Source organism: Acipenser ruthenus, chromosome 47, assembly GCF_902713425.1.
Source record: "Acipenser ruthenus chromosome 47, fAciRut3.2 maternal haplotype, whole genome shotgun sequence".
Classification (NCBI taxonomy): domain Eukaryota; kingdom Metazoa; phylum Chordata; class Actinopteri; order Acipenseriformes; family Acipenseridae; genus Acipenser; species Acipenser ruthenus.
The window spans coordinates 8,709,749-8,730,221 of record NC_081235.1 but is presented as its reverse complement, the minus strand read 5'-3'; the positions used below and the strand labels follow the sequence as shown (position 1 = coordinate 8,730,221).

At 45.7% G+C, this 20,473-nt stretch overlaps 1 protein-coding gene across 5 annotated transcripts; it reads left to right on the top strand.

The window, feature by feature from the left end:
* Positions 1 to 228: 228 nt before the first annotated feature.
* LOC117401468 (transducin-like enhancer protein 1) lies at positions 229 to 20,005 on the top strand. 5 transcript variants are annotated; one of them, XM_059013972.1, is made up of 21 exons: positions 229 to 840; positions 1,095 to 1,278; positions 4,302 to 4,441; positions 7,018 to 7,081; positions 7,303 to 7,347; positions 9,250 to 9,312; positions 9,523 to 9,627; positions 9,919 to 10,133; positions 10,464 to 10,518; positions 12,084 to 12,182; positions 12,850 to 12,894; positions 13,695 to 13,853; positions 14,285 to 14,435; positions 15,041 to 15,225; positions 15,692 to 15,795; positions 16,166 to 16,415; positions 16,600 to 16,847; positions 17,023 to 17,170; positions 17,404 to 17,554; positions 18,049 to 18,125; positions 18,475 to 20,005. In XM_059013972.1, exons 2-21 carry the CDS (start codon positions 1,255 to 1,257, stop codon positions 18,580 to 18,582), a joined length of 2,436 nt encoding a protein of 811 aa, XP_058869955.1. In that variant the 5' UTR covers positions 229 to 840; positions 1,095 to 1,254; the 3' UTR covers positions 18,583 to 20,005. The 5 variants fall into 5 exon arrangements, with proteins under 5 accessions (XP_058869955.1, XP_058869957.1, XP_058869956.1 ...); XM_059013974.1 differs by having other exon boundaries at positions 229 to 1,278; positions 9,523 to 9,564; XM_059013973.1 differs by having other exon boundaries at positions 229 to 1,278; positions 9,523 to 9,597.
* The last annotated feature ends 468 nt before the right edge of the window (positions 20,006 to 20,473 follow it).

The following is a 20,473-nucleotide window of genomic DNA, read 5'->3' as shown; positions in this document are numbered from 1 at the left end:
CCCCCCCATTACATTTTTAATTAACAGAACCGCTCCATCCTATTCGCTCCACTACTATTGTTAAATCGCCTTGCGTTGCAGTCCGTGCCCCTTGATTGACGTATGGAACGGTTGTGTCCCCCGTCCAGCCAATCAGCTGCCCGGAGCTGTGTCCCCACGTGGGGCCGACTGAGGCTCTGCCAGCGGATTGGTCGGCGCCGCTGTGTCGACTGAAACAGACCAAACCCACGTGGAGTTTTCATTCATTCATGATCTCTTTCACTGCATACACTCCCTGATCGGATTTACAGATATATCAAACTAAACCTGGGGGAACCGCGACAATTAAACAATACATAATAATAATAAAGAACACAAGACCCCGGGGGATTGTTTGTAGTATAACAGGGATAAAGATATATTGTATATTTGGGATTATTGATTTGTTGGGGGTGGTGGAGAAGAATGACATTAATACCGTGGATTTTGTTTTCATAACAGTCTCACTGTTTGCTTTTTTTTCTATTTCCAAGATGAAAAACTTAAGTTTACAATTTAAATCTATAAAATCTTCGATGGATATCTTGGGTGGACGTTTTGCCTGATTGTAACCAAAAGGAATACCGTGGAAACAACTTAAAACAGATCGCAGCCGCACGCTGAAGCAGCTCTGAAATGCATGAAATTTGACGCTGTATAATTATAATCTTGCATTTCTCTGCTCCGGGTTTGTACGGCAGTCGTTTTAGGTACTCCTGCAAGAAATACATCAGAAAGCGAGCAGCGACTGCATCTGCGAGTGAAACCGAGGGAAGAAACGAAGCAAGGCGAGTCGGGCCACAGACGGAAACAAAGGGACGAGTATGTGCTGAATCTTGAATAAGGACGTTTCTTAAAAAACAACGTGGAGTCTGCGTTCATATTTCCGGAAGCGATAACAATATCTCTGGATTGTTATTGTTATTTATTTTTTAAAGTACCACATGAGTGTTTTTTGTATAATTCTTATAATTACTATGTTTTACTTCTGCTAAATTCGCTGACTTGGCTGGGCAACCGGCGCTTTAAATAAACAATAGTATTTCTTTGCTTTTTTTTCTGTGGCGATCGGGAAGAACAAAGGAAGCCGGGAGTGGAAACGAGCTTCAGTCGCATTTCTGCTGCTGCTTGGACTACGAGAGGCCTGTGTCGGGCTGTGATGTGCTTTTAACCCTCAGCGTGTTTTTATTGTGTTCTCCATTTCAAATCTTTGAAAAAAAATAATATATATATATAATGTTTCCTCAGAACCGCCCCCCAGTAAGTATCCGCGTTATTTCCATTGCTTATTCATTTGCAACACTTTTATTTCATTGGAAAGTTTTTGTGGTTATGTTTCCAAACACCCCTCTCTCTCTCTCTCTCTCTCCCTCTCTTTTTTCATCCAGTTATCTATTCTTAATACTACGCTGCAGAATGTCTTGCACGCATGTTTGTGTGTGGGGGAAAAAATGGTTATCCGTCCGCCAGCGTTGCTCGCTAACTTGGGTACTTCATCGGTTTGTTTAACAACTATATTGTTAAAACAGCAACCGGGTGCTTGTGATCAAGTTCAGATGGTTTCAGAAAAACAAACACGCAACTAATCTGATTTTGAATATTATAATGAAGGTGACGATGCACAGATGCTTTGCATGGAACTATTTATTTTATGGTGGTCAAAATCTGAGCAGAGCAGCTATTGCAAAAACACTGACTTCAGAAGTGATTACTTCAGTTTATTCATTCGAATAGCCCACGTGGATGATGCTAATAATGTAATACAGTATCCTTTATATTATTATGATGGTGATGCCCGCGTTATAGATTTGAAATTCATAAGGGAAGGCGCTGTAATCCAATAGAGGTGGTGTAAATAATAATATGCTTTAGTTGCAAGTTTCATGACAAGGGGACCTATTGATTTTTGTGAAGGCATGCAATTTACAAACAGAAGCTGGGTGTCCCTGCTAGATTTTAAATCGTTAATTGACGTGTTTTACGTCTCCTCTGAAATGGCACAGATTAAGGAAGGGAAAGTGCTGTATAATCATGTGCTTTGCATGTGTTGGGTATGTTATAGCACTGCCACAAGCAGGCTGTGTTGTAACTGGTGTTCCCCTCTAGAACCTGTGTGGCACACGTGTTGTAATGTGTAGGCTGTCTTGAATTCTCTTGCAATTGTTAATTATATTTTTTCGGCTGTACCTGTGTATATATTTATCCAGTGCTGAAGGTAAGTAACTTTTAAATACCCCATAACTGAAACCACATACATTATTATATGTGGAGTGTGGTTTGTAAGGACAGTGCTCAATTGTTATTTTTTTAGTAAAAAGATTTAAAAGCAACATTTTATATAAAATTACTCTATTTGCCCTTTTCAATTTAAAACTTGGAGTGCCCCCATGCTGATTTCTAAAAGTGTCTTCATGTAAAACCATGTTGAATAGACTGCTAATACTACAGAGAATCCACAAACAGCTCTCTATCCAAGGAGAGTCAGGATCCAACAGGGTGCTCATCAATCACTAGAAATAATTAACAAAGAAGAAAAGCCGTCGATAGACTGAACCCTCGTCGTGCTAATACACGGCTACAACATTTCAGCTTCTGCCTTCTTTAGGTGGCATAGGTAAAAAAAAATAGCTAGGTAGACCGATGTTTGAGTTTGAAAGTTGCTCGGTGACTTGCAGATGGCTTGCATAGAATATAAAAGCTCTGGGCGTCTTGGAATGAATACATCCCAGATATGACTCAACTCGTGCTGCAAACTTGTTGTTTGATTTCCAAGTTGCTGGGAAGCTTTAGCAGTAAAGTCATTGGCACAGACAAAACAGCTACTCCGTGCTGCAGTGTTTGGTAACCCTACTGCAGAACGCAAACCTTTCAAAGCATTGCTCCTTTAAGGCTGTGGATCCATACATGCGTGCTGTTCTCTGGAGACCCCCAGGTGCCAATGAAATGTGTTTTGTAGTCAGTGCATGCGGTTTGAAAATATGGGTTTGTGCAGTGTACTGTAGAGAAGAGCGAGAGAGAGGGAGACTTCTGGAAATCACAGTTCTAGCACATGGGAGGTGGTGGGTGTCAGATTTCTGCAGGGATGGAATAAGACTCCCATTACATAGAGGTTTGATGCATTGCTGGTTGTACTTTAATGGGACGCACCTGAGCTTGTTGCCTATACACTGTGGCTGATCAAGTGTTCAAACCTGCAACAGGAGTCTTATTTCCATCCCTGATCGAGGTTGTAATGACCTGCCTTTGAATGAGTTGTTTTTCGCTTGTTTGTTTTTCCTAGGTACTGATTCGTGCAACGCATTTAATATCCTTGGCAGGGGGGGTGTTGTGTGTTGTTAACTTGCACGCCTTGTTAACTTTAGTGGTGTCATGCTGCTTCCTCAATCAGCTTAATTTTATTTCGTGTTTCAAGCCCTGCAGTTGGAGCTGGGAAGGGACCAATCTGACCTGCAAAAAAAAAAAAAAAAAAAAAAGGGTGCTGAAGTTAAGAAGGGGTAGGCTGCTGCACCTTTAAGAGAGAGAGGCATGTTCACCACTGGTTCTGCGTTGAACAAGACAAACAAGATGAACACTAGCCCAAACACGTGGCAGGAATGTCTGTGAAGAGGGCGTCTGGAGTTTAATGGGACATAGATGTTTGTTTTTACAACAAGGCTTGGACTCATTAAGGAGCTCTCGGTCTGCATTGTAAACCAGCTGCAAGGGATGGATTGACTCCCATTAGCAGGGCATTCGTGAGCAGCTAGCTGTCCCTTCATGGGCAACGAGAAGTGTAATTCTGAGAGACGTTCCCACTCCTTTAACGCTAGCAGAACAAGAGCAGCGCCCACAGCCTGGCTCTGACCCTTATCGGTAGCGTAAACGCTTTTTAGGACGTCGTCCTTCTCCTTTGATGTCCGTGACAGAAAACACTCGGTGTGATTTTGTCTTCTTGCAATCCAAGCGAAAAAAATAACTGCAGGTTTGTCGCAAAACCCCCCCGCAGTAAACAAATCCGCCACTGCACCCGACACCGGCTCTCAAAGCCTTCCAACTGGAAAGTCTACTTCCCTTTCCAGACAGTAAATGGACAGACGGGCATTTTGAAGGGGGGGTCAGTTCAAATGTTTTTAAATGGTGAATAAAATCTTAACCAAACCTTTTTTTTTTTTTAAATCTTTTAATGTCACTTCCGAAACCAGGTTTAGACTCCCCTGATGAAAGTCTCCTGTTGTGTGTCTTCTTTCCTTCCCTGTGTTGTATTCCCACTGTAGTGATGAGTTGTTTTGCTTGCCCCCCTCCAGGCCCCGCTGGCTCCTCCCCCCGGCTCGTCTGCCTCTGCTGCGGGCGCCCCCGGGACCCCCCAGTCTCTGAAACTGACGTACCCCGAGACTCTGGACCGCATCAAAGAGGAGTTCCAGTTCCTGCAGACGCAGTACCACAGGTACCTCGCGGGGTTGGATGTAGTTTACTGTGTGCTGCAGGAGCTCCTGCCCTTCGCTGAGCTGCTATGTAGCAGTAGTACCAGTGTCTCGCTGAGGGTTGTAACTTATACAGCAAATGACTTGGACCTGGAACAGCTGCAAGTAGAGCTCTACAGGAAGTTCCTATAGCCCTGCTAATGCCTCATTCTAAAGAGACTGGCGACTTACCACTCTCTAGCATGTGATTAATTTGCATCCCTCCCTGTTGGCAGTCAGTAATTTATCAGTCAGTTTTATTAATTTTGCATCGCTATTGAATTCAGAGCCAGTTGAGTCCCAGTAGAAGATGGCTTGTAGCTTCACAGGCTTGTTAATCGCTCAGTTGAAATCTCTCCGGGTGGATTCTGTGCTTCTCTTGTGTATCGAACTACACGGTCAGCAGGCAGGCAGCAGAGCGATCTTCTCCAACACTTGAGAGATTGAAAAATGAAAATCAATGTGAGCTATACGGGGACTAGTAAGGGGAGAGCTGCTTTTATATTATTGGGGGACAGATTTTGAATGTGATTCTTTCGTTTGCAGTAAAAAGTGGTTTTGAGAAGAAAAAAAAAACTGCAGCTAATCACTTGGATGCACGGGAACCTCAAATTGATTTTGTTTCTAGTTTTGAGACTTTAAGGTGAAGGTGCACCAGCAAGCACTGATTGATAAGATGATAGAAACACAGTCTAGGAGAGGCTGTCAGACTGCATGGATGTCTGCGATGCTGCTTGCCATGTACAGTCATGTGTGATTTAATTTGCACACTCTAATTGGGGCACTTGAAGTTCAGCAGAACATTTTCAGTGGCGTGACTCGGCGTGTTAGGCAGACACCAACTTTGTTTCTTTTTTTATTTTTTGCATATGTCTGGTCCTGGACGCTGAGTTTTCCAATCTGTGAATGCATACGAATGCAGGGATGGAAAGAAGACTCCCATTGCGTAGCAGTTTGATCCCATCCTGGCTTTGCTATGACTTTAATAAGACACACCTGAGCTTGTTACCTATACACTGGAGCTAATCAAGCGCGCAGTAAAACCTGGAATGGGTGAAACTGCTATGCAGTAGGAGCGTCTTATTGCCATCTCTGTGAATGCATTTAGTCCCGGCTTCCCCCATCTGTTTGAACGAGTCAGTCTTCTCTGAGCATGTGCGGCTGGGTGAATAAATCCGAGCTGGAATGATTACATGTTGCCGTTTTGTAATGTAGCAGCATTAATCATATTCTGACTTCACAGACCCTCGGCTCTGATTGTAGGATAAACCTGCCATTTGCAAGCAAGTCTAGTTTGCAGGAGCCCTGCTGAATTGTTACACAGAGTAACACGTAGCCAAGGATGAATTGCCAAGGATCGGTCTCAGGCAGTAAGCTATTACCTGGGTGTTCAGGGGAGAATTGAACAAAATGTGCATCCGCTGTGCATGATGCAGTATCCACAATAACATAACACAACGGTTTTCTTCCAAGTCCTTTCTTTTAATAATGTTTTTGAGTAATTTCAGGCATGGGTGTGTTTTCAGTGTCTTTGCATCGCCAAATGAGCCATCCCGTGTTTTACCATGAGCTTAATGATACTGGGTGCTGAAAACACACCCAATCAGTCTTTACAGGGTCTGTTTCTCTGAGCTTTGTAAGACTCCCATTGCATTAGAGCAGTAACAATGTAAACGCCCCCTGGATGAGAGGCAAACTCTCTTCCAATCTGCTTTTAAAACGGAAGATAACTGCCATCGATTGGTACTCGGTTGTAAAGGTGAGGGAAGGATGGCTTTTCTTGTTTTTAAATCAATACATTAATGACACGTCTCTATTGCAGAGCAGTTTGAATCATCTCGTGGTTTGTGTTTCTGTGGCGTTTATGCAACGGCAGACTCTGTTTAAGCCTCCCTCTCTCAGCGGTCCGTTGCACCACAAGCTCTGCCACAAGCTCTGGGTGTGGGCGCGGGGGTTTGTGGTTTTTCTTTGTAACGCTACGCAGTGCATGGTGGCTGACCGCAGTGAGGAACCCACAGATACAGTTCTGCCGTTTTTGTGATCGTTTTGCAGGCGAAGCGAGCAGGGCATCTCTGAGACTGTGGCTTCATTTCTCAGGCTAGGTGGAGAACTGAAAGCCCCAGAGGCACACAGAAGCTTATCACCTTGTGGGAAGTGTCTATTGGGCACTGCGTTGTGTGTTTTACAGGGCTGGAAGTGAGACTCCCATTGCATTGCAGTTTGATCCATTCCTGGTTTCACTATGAATTTTAATAAGACACACCTGAGCTTGTTACCGCTACACTGGAGCTAATCAAGCATGTATTAAAACCTGGAATAAGTGAAACTGCTATATGCAGGAAGAGTCGTATTTCTATCCCTGGACAAATATTATAGAAACACTTACATTCACCGCAATGCAGTTTTTTCTTGTTTGCGAGGTTTTATAGGTCCCCTATATTAAAATAGTTTGAGACACTTTTGATGTTGCAGCCTTGCTCAGGAACTTGGCTCTGAACTCCTGTTTTTTTTTTGTTTTTTTTCACCAATGTGTGCGTCTCTTTCTTTCTCTCTCACACAGTCTGAAACTGGAATGTGAAAAGCTGGCAACAGAGAAGACAGAAATCCAGAGGCACTACGTGATGGTGAGTGAGGGGGTACGGCGCAAGGCTTTTTTCAGTTTTTTTGCGTCGCCTAGCAACCGAGGGCCTTCTGGCACTGGCGTTTGGTTAGCGGGCCAGCTTTTTAAAGAAGATGTCACTGCTGCTTTTGTAATGGTAATGGCATGTGCAGAGCGTTCCTGCCGCGGAATGTCTTTGTAACGGCTCTGTGTTGTAATTCTTTTTTCATTTCTTTTGTTTTTCAGTACTATGAAATGTCCTACGGCCTTAATATCGAAATGCACAAACAGGTAAGGAAGGCGTCGCACTTCTTAATATTTCTCGTTATGAAGGAATTCATACTAATATCGATCTCTCTATCTCCCTATCTTCCTGTCTATCCATCGCAGTCAGTTTTATAAATTCCAATATACAAATGAATACATTGTTCCCAGCACTGGTTTATGTGATGTCTGATCCTGTCAAGTAGCGGTGAACGTGTGAAAGATCATTTTCACAAGCCTGGTCCCTCTGGAATTCAACACCCCCGCTCCTCCTAATTGATCCGCTAATTACAGCAAACGCATCGGGGAATAAAGTGAGCATTTCAATAACACAAGCGCTAATCCGCTAACGAGAGTGAGAGGGGGGGCAGGGGAACAGGACAAAAACTGCTGAGGTAGCCCACACTAAAAAATACGGTTTGGAAGCCTTGGCTAAACCTTTTAATGTTTCACCCATTCCAGGTTTACTACAAGCTTGATTAGCCACTGTGTATAGCTCAGGTGTGTGTTATTAAACTCATAGTAAAATCAGAAATGAATCAACCTGCTATGGATTGGGAGTCTTATGTACATCCCTGTACCCCCCAACCTATTTTCAATTTTTCCCATCTCTCTCCCTCTCTCCCTCCGTCCCTCCCTCCCTCCTGAAGAGGTCATTTCGGAGCTGGCATTCACTAACAAGAAATCATTTCCTCTCTCTCGAGACTGTGGTGATGGATCTTTTTCTATTAATCCTCTGAAAGGCTCTGGGCTCTGTCTCTGGAGCCTGGTTGTGTGGGGGCTGCCTCACTTCCCTTCATTAATAAATCATTTACAAGCAATTTGCAGACCCCGGTGCTGAAGGCGGGGGTGTGAGTGGCAGTCGTGTCTGATGGAGAATTGTGAGCTGGGGGCAGTGGTGTGTGATTAGGAGAGAGAGCTGTATTGCTTTATACCTTCCATCCTACCCTGCCCCCCCCCCACACACACACAGAGTAATGGACAGTACAGCGATCCCTCCTTATTTTGCTATCTGACTTGCACATCCAAAAATATATATATATGAATCAGCGAAGGTTCCTTATACAGGAAAGTATAGGACTCTTAGAATTTACTGTCGACACCACCTTACAGTGCATTGCCAGACAAAAGTGAGCTATTGTATTGAGTGTTACCGAGGGAGGTGCACTCTGCACGAATGCATCGCTCTGCCTTTGTTGTATCTGTGTTTTTATTAGATTTATATAATTCTATGCTGTATGAATGTTATGGGTAGCTGCACTGTACTTATTAAGTTAGACCAGTTCTGTATTGTACAGGCAGCTGAAATAAGTGGATGATCAGTCGGTAACTACAGTGAAGGTGGCAGATGCTGCACACATCCCTGAAATACAACACAGGCAATGGATTATAAAATCTTACTTTAACCCAGCATGTGTGTGTTTTTTTTTTTGCTTTCGGATTTAGTTGCGCATGGCACAGATGACTTAATGGTTGGGTATGTTCTATAACACTGTAATAACTAGCTAGGTGGTTCCTGTACTTGCTTGGTAACTGCTTGTGTAATAAGCAGGGATCCTAGGAATCAGTTTTCTGCAGAGTAACACCAACACAGATTTTCAGATTTAGTTTTTCATGTGAATACTGTTTTGTTGTTTTTATTAGGACTACACAGAAGTATTTGTAATGTTTAAAGTAGAATGGTAAGCTTGCTTATATTATTGATTGATGGCGCTCTGGTGAGCTTGTAACTTCCTTAGGGTTTAAAAGTGTACCTATAAATACGTCCTTTGTTAGCTGTTATTCAGTAGTAGTTTGGGTATCCCTGGTGATGTGTGTCACTGCCTGGAACAGGCTGTATCCTGGTGTTACCATGCTGATACAAAACGTCAATGTAATTACACAGTAGTTACAAAGCGTGGTTGTTACAGTGTCATTTTCCTATTGCAGACCGAAATCTCCAAGAGGCTGAATGTGATCTGCGCCCAGATCATTCCTTTCCTGTCTCAGGAGGTAAGGTGTTTTTTTTTAATTTTATCTATACGGTTTTGTTTTCCAGTAATTCAGAATTTAAAAAAAAAAAACAATATTCTAATAACATTTTGAAAGAATATTATGAAATGAAAAATCCATATTCGTTTGTTTTTGTTACCATGGGATACTGCTCCTTTCCATCCTCTAAATCACCCTCCTTTAATTTTGTATTTTGGTTTCTTCTGCCAGCACCAGCAGCAGGTGGTTCAGGCCATGGAGCGTGCCAAGCAGGTGACTATGGGGGAGTTGAATGCCGCGATAGGGGTACGTGGACTCCCCCCTCTGCCGCCCACAGTGTGTATTTCCATCTTTCTCATTCTTATGATTTTATTCTCATGATTACTGTTCAGTTTATCATTTTTTATTATCATTGTTCTGTGTCGCTTTAAAAAATAAATTTAAGCCGGATTCAAAACAAATATGGGAACGTGCAATATTATCCTTTGCAGCGTCGTCCTAGCAGGCTGTAGATGGGTTTCATACAGGCATTCGGTGTACAAACATAAATTATTCTAGAGGTGCAGTTGTTGTTTGAAGCGGTATGATCCCCCTCTCTCTCTCTCTTTCTCCACTCTCTCCCTACAGCACCAGCTCCAGGCTCAGCACCTGTCCCACCATGCACAGGGGCTCCCCTTGACCTCTCTCCCCTCCGGCCTGCAGCACCCGGGTTTGGCATCCCTAGGGGGGGGCTCTAGTCTGCTGGCCCTCTCGGGGGCCCTGGGGGTCCAGGCGCAGCTCGCAGCCAAGGAGGAGCGGAGCCACCTGGAGGCGGTGGCAGCAGCGGCTGAGCATCATAGAGGTACCGCGAGTGAGAGACAGCGAGTGAGACACAGTGTGTGAGAGAGAGGGGGTGTGTTACACAATTATCCACTGCTGCGTCGCCAGCCTTGAAACCTTTCAGTGCCCCTTTATCCCATTTACTCAGTAAATATCTTGGTACCCCTGATTTAGCTAAATCATCAATGCAAAATATTTTAATGATCAAGCCATCTCAAGTGCAGCGGTACCCCAAAATGTTTCTCCAGTGAGGACTGCCACGATTGGTACAGAATTCAGTGCGTGTCGTTCTTGGTCGTCCTCGTTGGGTCTGAGCTCTGTGTGACAGTTTTGTCTGTTTTGGTTTGTTTTGGCTTCTTTCGGGGTGCTGCATTTCTCGCCATGGAAGCAGATCGGGAGCCAGGGCCGGTGAGTAGAGACCGTCCTTTCATTGATCCGTTTGATTAGTTATTGATTCTGATTGAGAGATTTTTTTTTTTTTTCCCCTGATCGTGGAGCTATGATTGTGTGACATTTACTAACTTTCAATTAAACCTTAACGGTGCTAAACTAAGAAAACAACTTACCCCTATTTATTTATTAAGTACAAAACACTCCATCAGTGCTAAATTCAAAAAATCCAGAACTAAAAAAAAAATATATATATATATATATATATATATATATATAGCTGTGTGGAGTAGTGGTTAGGGCTCTAAACTCTTGACCGGAGGGTCGTGGGTTCAGTCCCAGGTGGGGGACACTGCTGCTGTACCCTTGAGCAAGGTATTTTACCTAGATTGCTCCAGTAAAAACCCAACTGTATAAATGGGTAATTGTATATAAAAATAATGTGATATTGTAACAATTGTAAGTCGCCCTGGATAAGGGTGTCTGCTAATAAATAAATAAATAATAATAATAAAATAATAATAATGTTTTAGAATTTCTATACTGTGCTCCTGCTTCGTGATGCTGCAGTCGGGTCCATAGTTACCAGACCGTGCTGTTTGTGTTGTGCTTCTTAACGAGAGAGGACGCGCTAGTGGAATGGATCATGGGGCAAGAGCCACGACCATGCTGTCTCACAACTGGCTTCTCTGTATAAACAGCTGCCCTTTTTAAAGGTGGAGCTCTGTATTTAAATGTGTTGAGGGGGGGGCAAACGAAACTCAAGCATTCCTGAATAAGTGGAGCAGCTTCACAGTGCTGCTGGCAGCTGCTGGGCTCCGAGGCTGTGCTGGCTCGCTGCCCGGTCTTGTGGTTCCCACATGCAGAGTCGGGCCGGAGATGTGAGGCTCTGAAAGACGTTATTTACACCCCGGGGTCTCGCCACATCCTCCAGAGCTCACCGCAGAGTATTTATAGCGCAGAGAGGCAGGCAGGCAGGCTGAGCGATGGTGTCAGTGCCCTGTCTGACACAGTGTATATCAGGGAGCTGTCCGAGTCAGGCAGGTCGCTGGAGTGCAAACAGCAGGGCTTTAAAGAGTCCGCACTCAAAGCATTGCAGCTACTGGGGCTGTGCGTTTTCATTATTAATTAGGATGTAAACTAATTGAAGAGACTGGGGAAGATGGGTATAGAGAAAATGGATTGACTGAACCCAGAACCACAGAATTGCAAAAATCAACGGCAGCACCGTTTTTGATTTTATATAGCAGCGTTCACGACCAAGGCTGTCCCAGATCGCTTTACAGATGTGTGTTTTTATTACTTTTTTTAAATTTCAAAAGCCAAGTCAAATAAGTCTTAATATGAGATATAAAAACATAATCCCTTCTAAGCTGCTGTGAGGTATTCAAACATCATAGAAAACATGAAAAAGTAACTGACATGAGATTTGAAGAGCTGGAGCTGACTGCACAAACCACGTTAAGTATTCTGTTTTAGCAGAACGCTTAAGGGTGCGTTTTCCCTTATTGACTTGCATGTGAGGGGGATTTAATTGAAGGTGTTTGATGCTGCTCCTGTTTAACTCGCGTTTCCTCTCTCAGAGCTCTCTGTCGAACGGGGACAAAGGCCGGGCTCAAGCAGACTACCTGAGCAACGGCAAGAAGAGGAAAGCCGAGGAGAAGGACTTCATGACAGACTACGTACGCTTTGCTTTGCTTTTTAAACCTGAGCTATTCTAAAGCATTACAAATACCTGCCCTGCCTGGCAACTTCATCAGGACCTGTAGCTTGCATCGCACTGCACCACCATTTAGATCAGCCTGGCACGACGTGGCACAGACTCCGCAAGGTGCTGGAAGGCGTCTCCGTTCGGTCATTCGTGTTTCACTCAGTCGGTGCAGAGAGGGTCTTCATGACGATTGTTCAAGTTCCTCCCAAGCTTGCTCAATTGGATTGTGGTGGCCAGGAAAGATGCCTGAAGTAGCAATCGGCACCAGAGTAGTGTGCTGCATTGTTAGGTGATTGATCTGCAGAGATGCTCAAGTAAACTATGGCATTGATTCCAGCTGAAGAAAAACTTGATATCCTGATATAATTGATGTTATCAGTTATTCACATTTTTGTGTACCTACATTACCTTTTTCTTTTTGATTTAGATAGATAGAAAGATAGATAGATAGATAGATACTGGTATATGTCAATTGTGATTGATCTTATCATATTTAAGAAGGTTTCCTTTAAGCCCATGAGCTGTGAAGAGGTTAATCCTTTTCCTAATTGTATAACCAAGCTTGCCTCTGCGGTGCGTTTGCAGCTCTACCCAAAGCTTACATTTTTCTTTTTGTTTGTTTGTTTTTTCTTCTGTAGGGTAGTGATGCTGATAAAAGCGATGACAACTTGGTGGTGGATGAGGTTTGTGCAGCTGTTTAAAGCTGGATCGGTTTCACAGCAGCGAAATCCGCCAGCACCGACTGCCAGGATACCCGTCGACCTGTCAATTTAAAATGTTTAAAAAAACAATAACATTTTCACTTTGCTTTCACACAAGGTTTGATCCGGCACAGACTTTAATATGAAGTGTGACCACAAGCCATTTATTTGCATGCTGTACTTCTACAGGAAGCTTTTAGGAGTAAGACGGGGTGAACGTCCGACAGGGCAGTCATGACCTTGTAGATAATCGCTCGCGTTGACAGTCAGGTGTCCCGCTCTGAAGGGGAATAATGGGAGTGACTGACGCAGTTTTAAAGAGTCTCCAAAGCGTTTCCAAAGCCCTGTTAGCTTTTCCTGCCTGTGGGATAACGACTGCTCCACAGGGAACATAATTGGCTGAGACGATGCTTGAGGTTTTATGATTCTTGCAGTGAATGTGCTGGAGTCCTTCTGGCTTGTGTTTAGTATTCAATTCAAGATGCGACTGCTCTCCCCTGGGACCCCCCCTTGGATGTTTCATCTCAGCGCTTACGTCCTGGAGAGCAAATGTTTTAATTTTATAGTGGTTTTATAAATGAGCCCTTAAAGTGATCAGTATACAGGGATGGAAATGAGACTCCCACTGCATAACGGTTGATTCTGTTACTCACACACTGTGGCTAATCAAGCTCATAGTAAAACTTGGAATGGGTGGAATTGCTATGCAATGTGAGTCTTCTTTCCTTCCCTGTATATTGCTGGATAGCTGTGGATTGACTGATCTGCTGTTCTGTCCCCAGGACCCAGCCTCCCCGCGCAGCGTCCACTCCTACTCGTCCCGAGAGAACGGGCTGGACAAGCTGCACCTTCAGCGGAAGGAGCTGGCACAGGTCAGCCCCACTTCCATGGGCTCGTCCGGCAGCGCACCCTCCCCGTCCCGGGGCAAGGAGCCCCCCGCGGTACGCTCAGGAGCCCTGGCCACGCGGCTGTCATGGAGGGAGGAGGGAGGGGAGAGATGGGGGAGGGAGGAAGGAGATTTTGTAATTATAAACCTGCATTATAATTACTGCTCATTACACGCTGGCTGGGTTTCATGACTATGAACAGCTGGTGTCTGTGAGTGTTATAAAAAAAAAATCTAACTTGTAGAAATATATAACATTAGTAAATGCTCAGGAGTAATATTCTACATGGCATTACATTCTACTTTTTAAGTTGGTTTGGGAAGTTAGTTGGTGTTAGGGAGTTGGGAGGTATCTTTCCCCTCAACGCTAGCTGCTAACTCTCCAGAGCAAGCCCCTAGTTCCTCTGTAAAATGCACATCTGTTCCGAGCTGGTTCAACCTGGTGAAACGAAGGCTGTGATTGGTTGTTTCTCCCTGTCTAATCAGAATGAGAAGTCCAGCACCCCCGGACTGAAGTCCAGCACTCCGATGCCCCCGAGTGAGTCGTCCACGCCCGGCCCCAGTTCCGGGGCCAGCGCCAGCGGCAGCGCCCCACAATTCAGACCCATGCCTGGGAAGCCTGGGGTCGACCCCCTTGGTAAGAGAGCTGGGCGGTAACCCTTTTTTGTGATTGAGGCCTGGGATGCGTTTTGTATGTTGTATTTTGCATACAGTAGCTTCCATATACTGGAACATGGGGCATATAATCTGTGATGGCTTGCTTTAAGGTTTGTGCATCGCACTTCATTCATTCATTCATTCATTTATTTATTTATTTATTTATTTATTTATTTATTCTCCTCAATGGAATTTTGGGAGGTACAGGTTAAACAAGTCACAATACTGGCATGTGTACTGCTTGTTTTCCACCAGCAGATGTCGGCATTGCCTCAGAAGTGGAGCTGCCTGCTAGCTTTTCAATGCACAGCTCTGATTCCTGCTGCAGGACGCAGGCAGGCACTGACACTGTAGAATGCTGCAACAGGACAGTGCTGTATTAAACTCCTAATAATAAAACCAGGACTGGATGAAAGCGCTATGCAATGGGAGTCTGATTTCCACCCCCTCCTGTACGGTGGCAGTAGCGCTTACCTTCCCGGCTGGGTTCTGCTGCGTGATTATCCTGTCTCGTACACACTCCTGAAGGCTCTGCTAATGCCCTCTGATGGATGTGCTCCCTTCTCTCTCTCTCTCTTTGCTCAGCTCTGGCTCTGCGGAACCCCCTGTCGATGCAGGGCTCGTACCCTGGTTCGTTCGGACTGGCTCACCCCGGGGTGAACGGGGAGATGGCAGTTGCAGCGGGGGCGTACGCAGGGCTGCACCTCGTCTCCCCGCAGATGAACGGAGCCGCGGCGGTCGCGGCTGCTAACTACGGACGCCCGCCGGTGGTGAGTACCCTGCACTCGCAACACAGGAACGTGTAATACCTGCCTAAAGGTTCTACAGTCCCATAAGTCTAACCTCATAGGCATCATTGTCATTTTTCACGTGTGAAATGTCTTGATGAAGGAAGGAATTCAGATCTGGTGTGTGGTACAGATGAAGGGAAACACCCTGATTTTAACTTCATATTCTTCATGCTCTCGCTTAAGATGCCTGATTTGTGAGACACCCTCTAGGCTGTTGCTGATCCGAACCCGTGCGGAACGGGACCCTGGTCAGGTTAATAGGTGGTTTGGGGGTACTGATGGATTTCGTGATCTGTATCCTATTGAAAATGCCTGGTCCAGTCATTGTTTTGTGTTTTGAATACTTTGTTAGCATTGTGATCTAGCATTGCGGACAGGGTTGGGATCAATTCCTTTTTTTTTTTTAATCCATTCCATTTCCAACTCGCTGTTGTGTCTGCTGCAGGTGGGGTACGAGTCTCCCCACTCCCACCCACACCTCCGAGTGCCAGGACTGCCAGCCAGCATGCAGGCCGCCTCCGCCGCTGCTGCCTCTGCATCGGGGAAACCGTGAGTGCAAACCCTCTGCCGCCCTGTGCTTCTGTCTGTCTCTCTGTCTCTTTGTGCAGGGCTTGAGACTCGCTCTAGCCCCTTGACATGTAAAAATGCAAGTGTTCAATCTTGGGTAGTACTGTCTGGCCAGTTCAGAGGAGTTGTCGAGTAGGTTTGAATTGGGTACTTGCGTGGAACTCCTTTTTTTTGAGGAAAGTGAGAGCAGACCCCTTTCGTATGTAAAGCTTGTGAACTGGTCATGTCGCTTTGAAGGGCAATTCCTTCGCACAAGTCTAGATTACAGTGTAGCCCACAGAGACAGTGCATGCCTGTTGTTTATCTGTAGTGTTGTCTGTCCTCATATCTCTATCTAACTCCCTCCCCGCAGTGCCTACTCGTTCCACGTGAGCGCCGACGGGCAGATGCAGCCGGTGCCCTTCCCTCCGGACGCTCTGATTGGCCCGGGCATCCCGCGCCACGCCCGGCAGGTCCACACGCTGAGCCACGGAGACGTGGTGTGCGCCGTGACCATCAGCAACTCCACACGCCACGTCTACACCGGGGGCAAGGGCTGCGTCAAGGTGTGGGACGTGAGCCAGCCGGGCACCAAGAGCCCCGTGGCGCAGCTCGACTGCCTGGTAAGGAGGGCGCCTAATTCCATCAGGGGGACAGAATAAACCACAGTCGCAGGTCATGCAAGATCTGAGTATCTGTTTAGCTTAGCTGTGAATCGAAGGTGTATAAGGTGAGATTGTTGAATGTGTCCGGCATTTACGATCGCTGCATTATAGACCCCCGTTCTGTCTCCCTCCCTCTCCGCAGAACCGTGATAACTACATCCGCTCCTGCAAGCTCCTCCCCGATGGGCGGACCCTGATCGTGGGCGGGGAGGCCAGCACGCTGTCAATCTGGGACCTGGCCACGCCCACCCCCCGGATCAAGGCGGAGCTGACCTCGTCGGCGCCCGCCTGCTACGCCCTCGCCATCAGCCCCGACGCCAAAGTGTGCTTCTCCTGCTGCAGCGACGGCAACATCGTGGTGTGGGACCTGCAGAACCAGACCCTGGTCAGGTAGGAGCACGGCCCAGCCGGGGATCTCGGGGGCGGGGGACCTGGGAGAGGGGGGTCCTGGGAGTTTGTCTGCAGTGACCCTTCTCAATGCTGTCTGCTTGTCTGTCTGCAATGACCCTCCTCAATGCTGTCTGCTTGTCTGTCTGCAATGACCCTCCTCAATGCTCCTCCACAGGCAGTTCCAGGGCCACACAGACGGCGCCAGCTGTATCGACATCTCGAACGACGGGACCAAGCTGTGGACAGGCGGGCTGGACAACACGGTGCGCTGCTGGGACCTGAGGGAGGGCAGGCAGCTCCAGCAGCACGACTTCACCTCACAGGTACCGGGGGAGGGAGAGGGTGGGGAGGCTCGTTGTTCGGGGCTCTCTTACAGGCTCCTAAACCAGCAGGTTACAGTTTTGTAGCGTGTGATATTTTCGTCTGGTTTCACGGACCCCAGTGACCCTCGCACTGCTGCTCCTGGTCTGTGAAAGCAGGCGCTGGTGTCCTCTGTCTTGGGGCTGGGTGTGTGGCAGGGAGGCTGGCTAACCCGGAGCCCTGGTTGTCGTTGCAGATCTTCTCTCTGGGGTACTGCCCCACCGGGGAGTGGCTGGCAGTGGGCATGGAGAGCAGCAACGTGGAAGTCCTGCACGTCTCCAAACCGGACAAGTACCAGCTGCACCTGCACGAGAGCTGCGTGCTGTCTCTCAAGTTTGCATACTGCGGTGAGTACAGCCTTCTGTCACGCTGGACAGACCCCTTTCCGAAAGCGGTCTTCTGTAACAGCTGGTCTGTTTTCTAGATTCCTAACGCTTGACATTCCTGTACACTGTGTAACCCTTTCAGTAATACAGTCTACATGTACCAGCCTAATAGCGCAAGATGCAAGTCTCGCTCAAGTGTTTCTGTCAAGTGCTTGATTACACAGTGTATAGGTAACAAGCTCAGCTGTGAATCTTTTTTTGTATTAAGTAGTAAAACAAGGAATGGATCAAACTGCTTTGCGATGGGAGTCTTCTTTCCATCCCTGCGTTTTCAGGACCTTGCACTTTCTCACACACACACCCTATTAGAGACAGGAGCAGCTGTCTGGCTCTTCAGCCGAGCAGTGTCTTGGAAACCTGGCACACGTGCAGATGACGTCCAGGTTTTTGTGACAGGTGTGTGTCCCATTTGGCAGAGCCAGTCTCTCAACTCTGTGCTTGTTTTGTGCCTGCAGGTAAATGGTTTGTAAGCACTGGGAAGGATAACCTCCTGAACGCCTGGAGAACGCCCTACGGAGCCAGTATATTCCAGGTAATAGTAATAATAGTAATAATAATAGTAATAATAGTAATTAGATAGTTATGCTGCAGTAATTACAATTGTAAAAAGTAACAAAGCACTCCACATGTTTAACATGCTTACCCTGATTATTCTAAGTAACCCGAGCCATCACGAATGCAAATACAGATACCTGCTACAGAACTAGAACTACAGTTACACCGCTGCAATGGTCATTGACCCCAGGACTACACCGGAGACCTCTTCAGTACATTGTTTACACACTTCTCATAAGTTTATGAACTTGGTAAGGCCAAGTTGACCGTCGCTTGTAGAAACACTAGTCCTGTTTGAAATGTGTTCATGTTTTATTTATTTGTAGTCGAAGGAATCCTCCTCTGTCCTGAGCTGTGACATCTCTCCTGACGACCAGTTCATCGTCACGGGTTCCGGTGACAAGAAAGCCACTGTTTATGAGGTCATCTACTGAGGAGGAACGAGCCAATGAGACAAGCAGGAGGAGGCGGAGCTTTGAGAATCCCTGAGCGTGTTGTTTACCAGTCGTCTAACTCCTGAAAGAATGATGTTACACTGCAGTGATGGAAGGTAGCTTCTCGCTTATTTCTAGACGCTAGCTTGATTGACAATGAATGTTCTTGTCTGGAGAAACCTTTTTTTTATATAAATAATAAAAAAAAAAAAATACGTAGTGAACAAAAAAATAATAAACATTAGTGAAGAAGAATTTTGCAAATGGACACGAGGCTTTGACTGGACTGTGAACAGCTATGCGTACTGTTTCTAACCTGTGGACTGATGTTTAGTAGTGGCCTCCACTGCAGTCAGTAAACCTGTGAGGGGTTTATGAAGTTGTACAGTGCTGCAGTGTGATTCCCTTCCTGCTGTTCTTTCACTGTTTTTATGAACCACTTTTCCTCCTAAAAAGACCCCAAGCTACACTCGTCTGTTTCAAACCACTCTGGAGCCCTTGTGACTTTCGTTAACCTGCACGAAACCCCGTGCCAAAAAGAGGGCAGATTGACTCTGACTCTGCAGAGACTGGTTTGTAATTGCTTGTAATCGGAGGGGGGTTGAGGGCTTGACTCGATCACTATCTAGATTCCTGTAACCTCTGCAGGACTGCGTTCGAATCCCAGTTTATTCTCCGCAGTGGTCCCATGTGAAGTCGGTAACAGTTTCTGACTCTCGTGTGGGATTCAGGACGATTTTTTGAAAAATGACAGAATTGGTCAAGAGAGGTCAAATTCATCCACTACTGCACCCTGAAGGGGGAAGACTCTTCAACTGCAGCAAAGGAACCGGACACTACTGTACCAGCGGGGAGAGATCATCTGTAAGATTCGACACACAAATTGTATTGCGTTGTTGTTTTTCAGATATCTGTACTGCCTTGGGAACACTGTGTGTGTGTGTGTGTGTGTGTGTGTGTGTGTGTGTGTGTGTGTTTCTGAATTGCAAACAGCCGAAATACAATGTGTACTTGCAACTCTGAAAAAGTGTTGATTTCTTTTTAAAGGAAAAACAATAATAATAATGATGATGATGATGATGATGAAGCGCAGTTCCAACGGCAGGTCTGCTTCTAACTCCTGTGGGGGGGTGGGGCGGTGGGGGGGGGGGGGGTGTTTAAATGCTTTTTATTTTTTTTATTATTTGAGTAGAAATTGAAACGCTGTTACTATTGTTTGTCTTTCGTTCACTTGTTTGTTTTTTGTTTTTTTTTAACATGGCAGTCGGACAGCTTTGCGACGGTAGGGTTCTGCTCATTTTGGGAACAGCGCTGTGTTGTACTTTCTTGGGGGGTGGGGGGGTGTGTATCAAGACCTATCCATTATGGGAGGTTCTAGTTGTAGCTGAGATGAAATGACACCAATAAAGTATTTTGTATGGCTGCTCCTGTTTCCTTGTGGTGGAGAGACCCGACACGGTGGACTTCTGTTTCAGGCACATCAATTATTGCAGTGCTTGGGCAGCAAAAAACTAAATTGCCTTTTGTTTTATACTCCCCCTATCCTGGGCCATTGCTCCATTAAACCAATTGAGGGCAGGGATGGAAATAAGACTCCTATTGCACAGCAGTTTCACCCATTCCAGGTTTTACTACTAGCTTGACTAGCCACCGTGTGTATAGGTATCAAGCTCAGGGGTGTCTTAATAAACTCAAAGTAAAACCAACAATGGATCAAACTGCTGCGTCTTATTTGTAATATTCCAATTTCGGATCCACCTTATTTAACGTTAATGTTATTTTCAGAGATGTTTCAAAATGAAATAAAAAAAATAAATAAATAAATAAAATGGTGATGCAAAAACGTTTTCAGTTTTCATAAAGTCGTATATCATGCTGAGGTGCTCTAAAG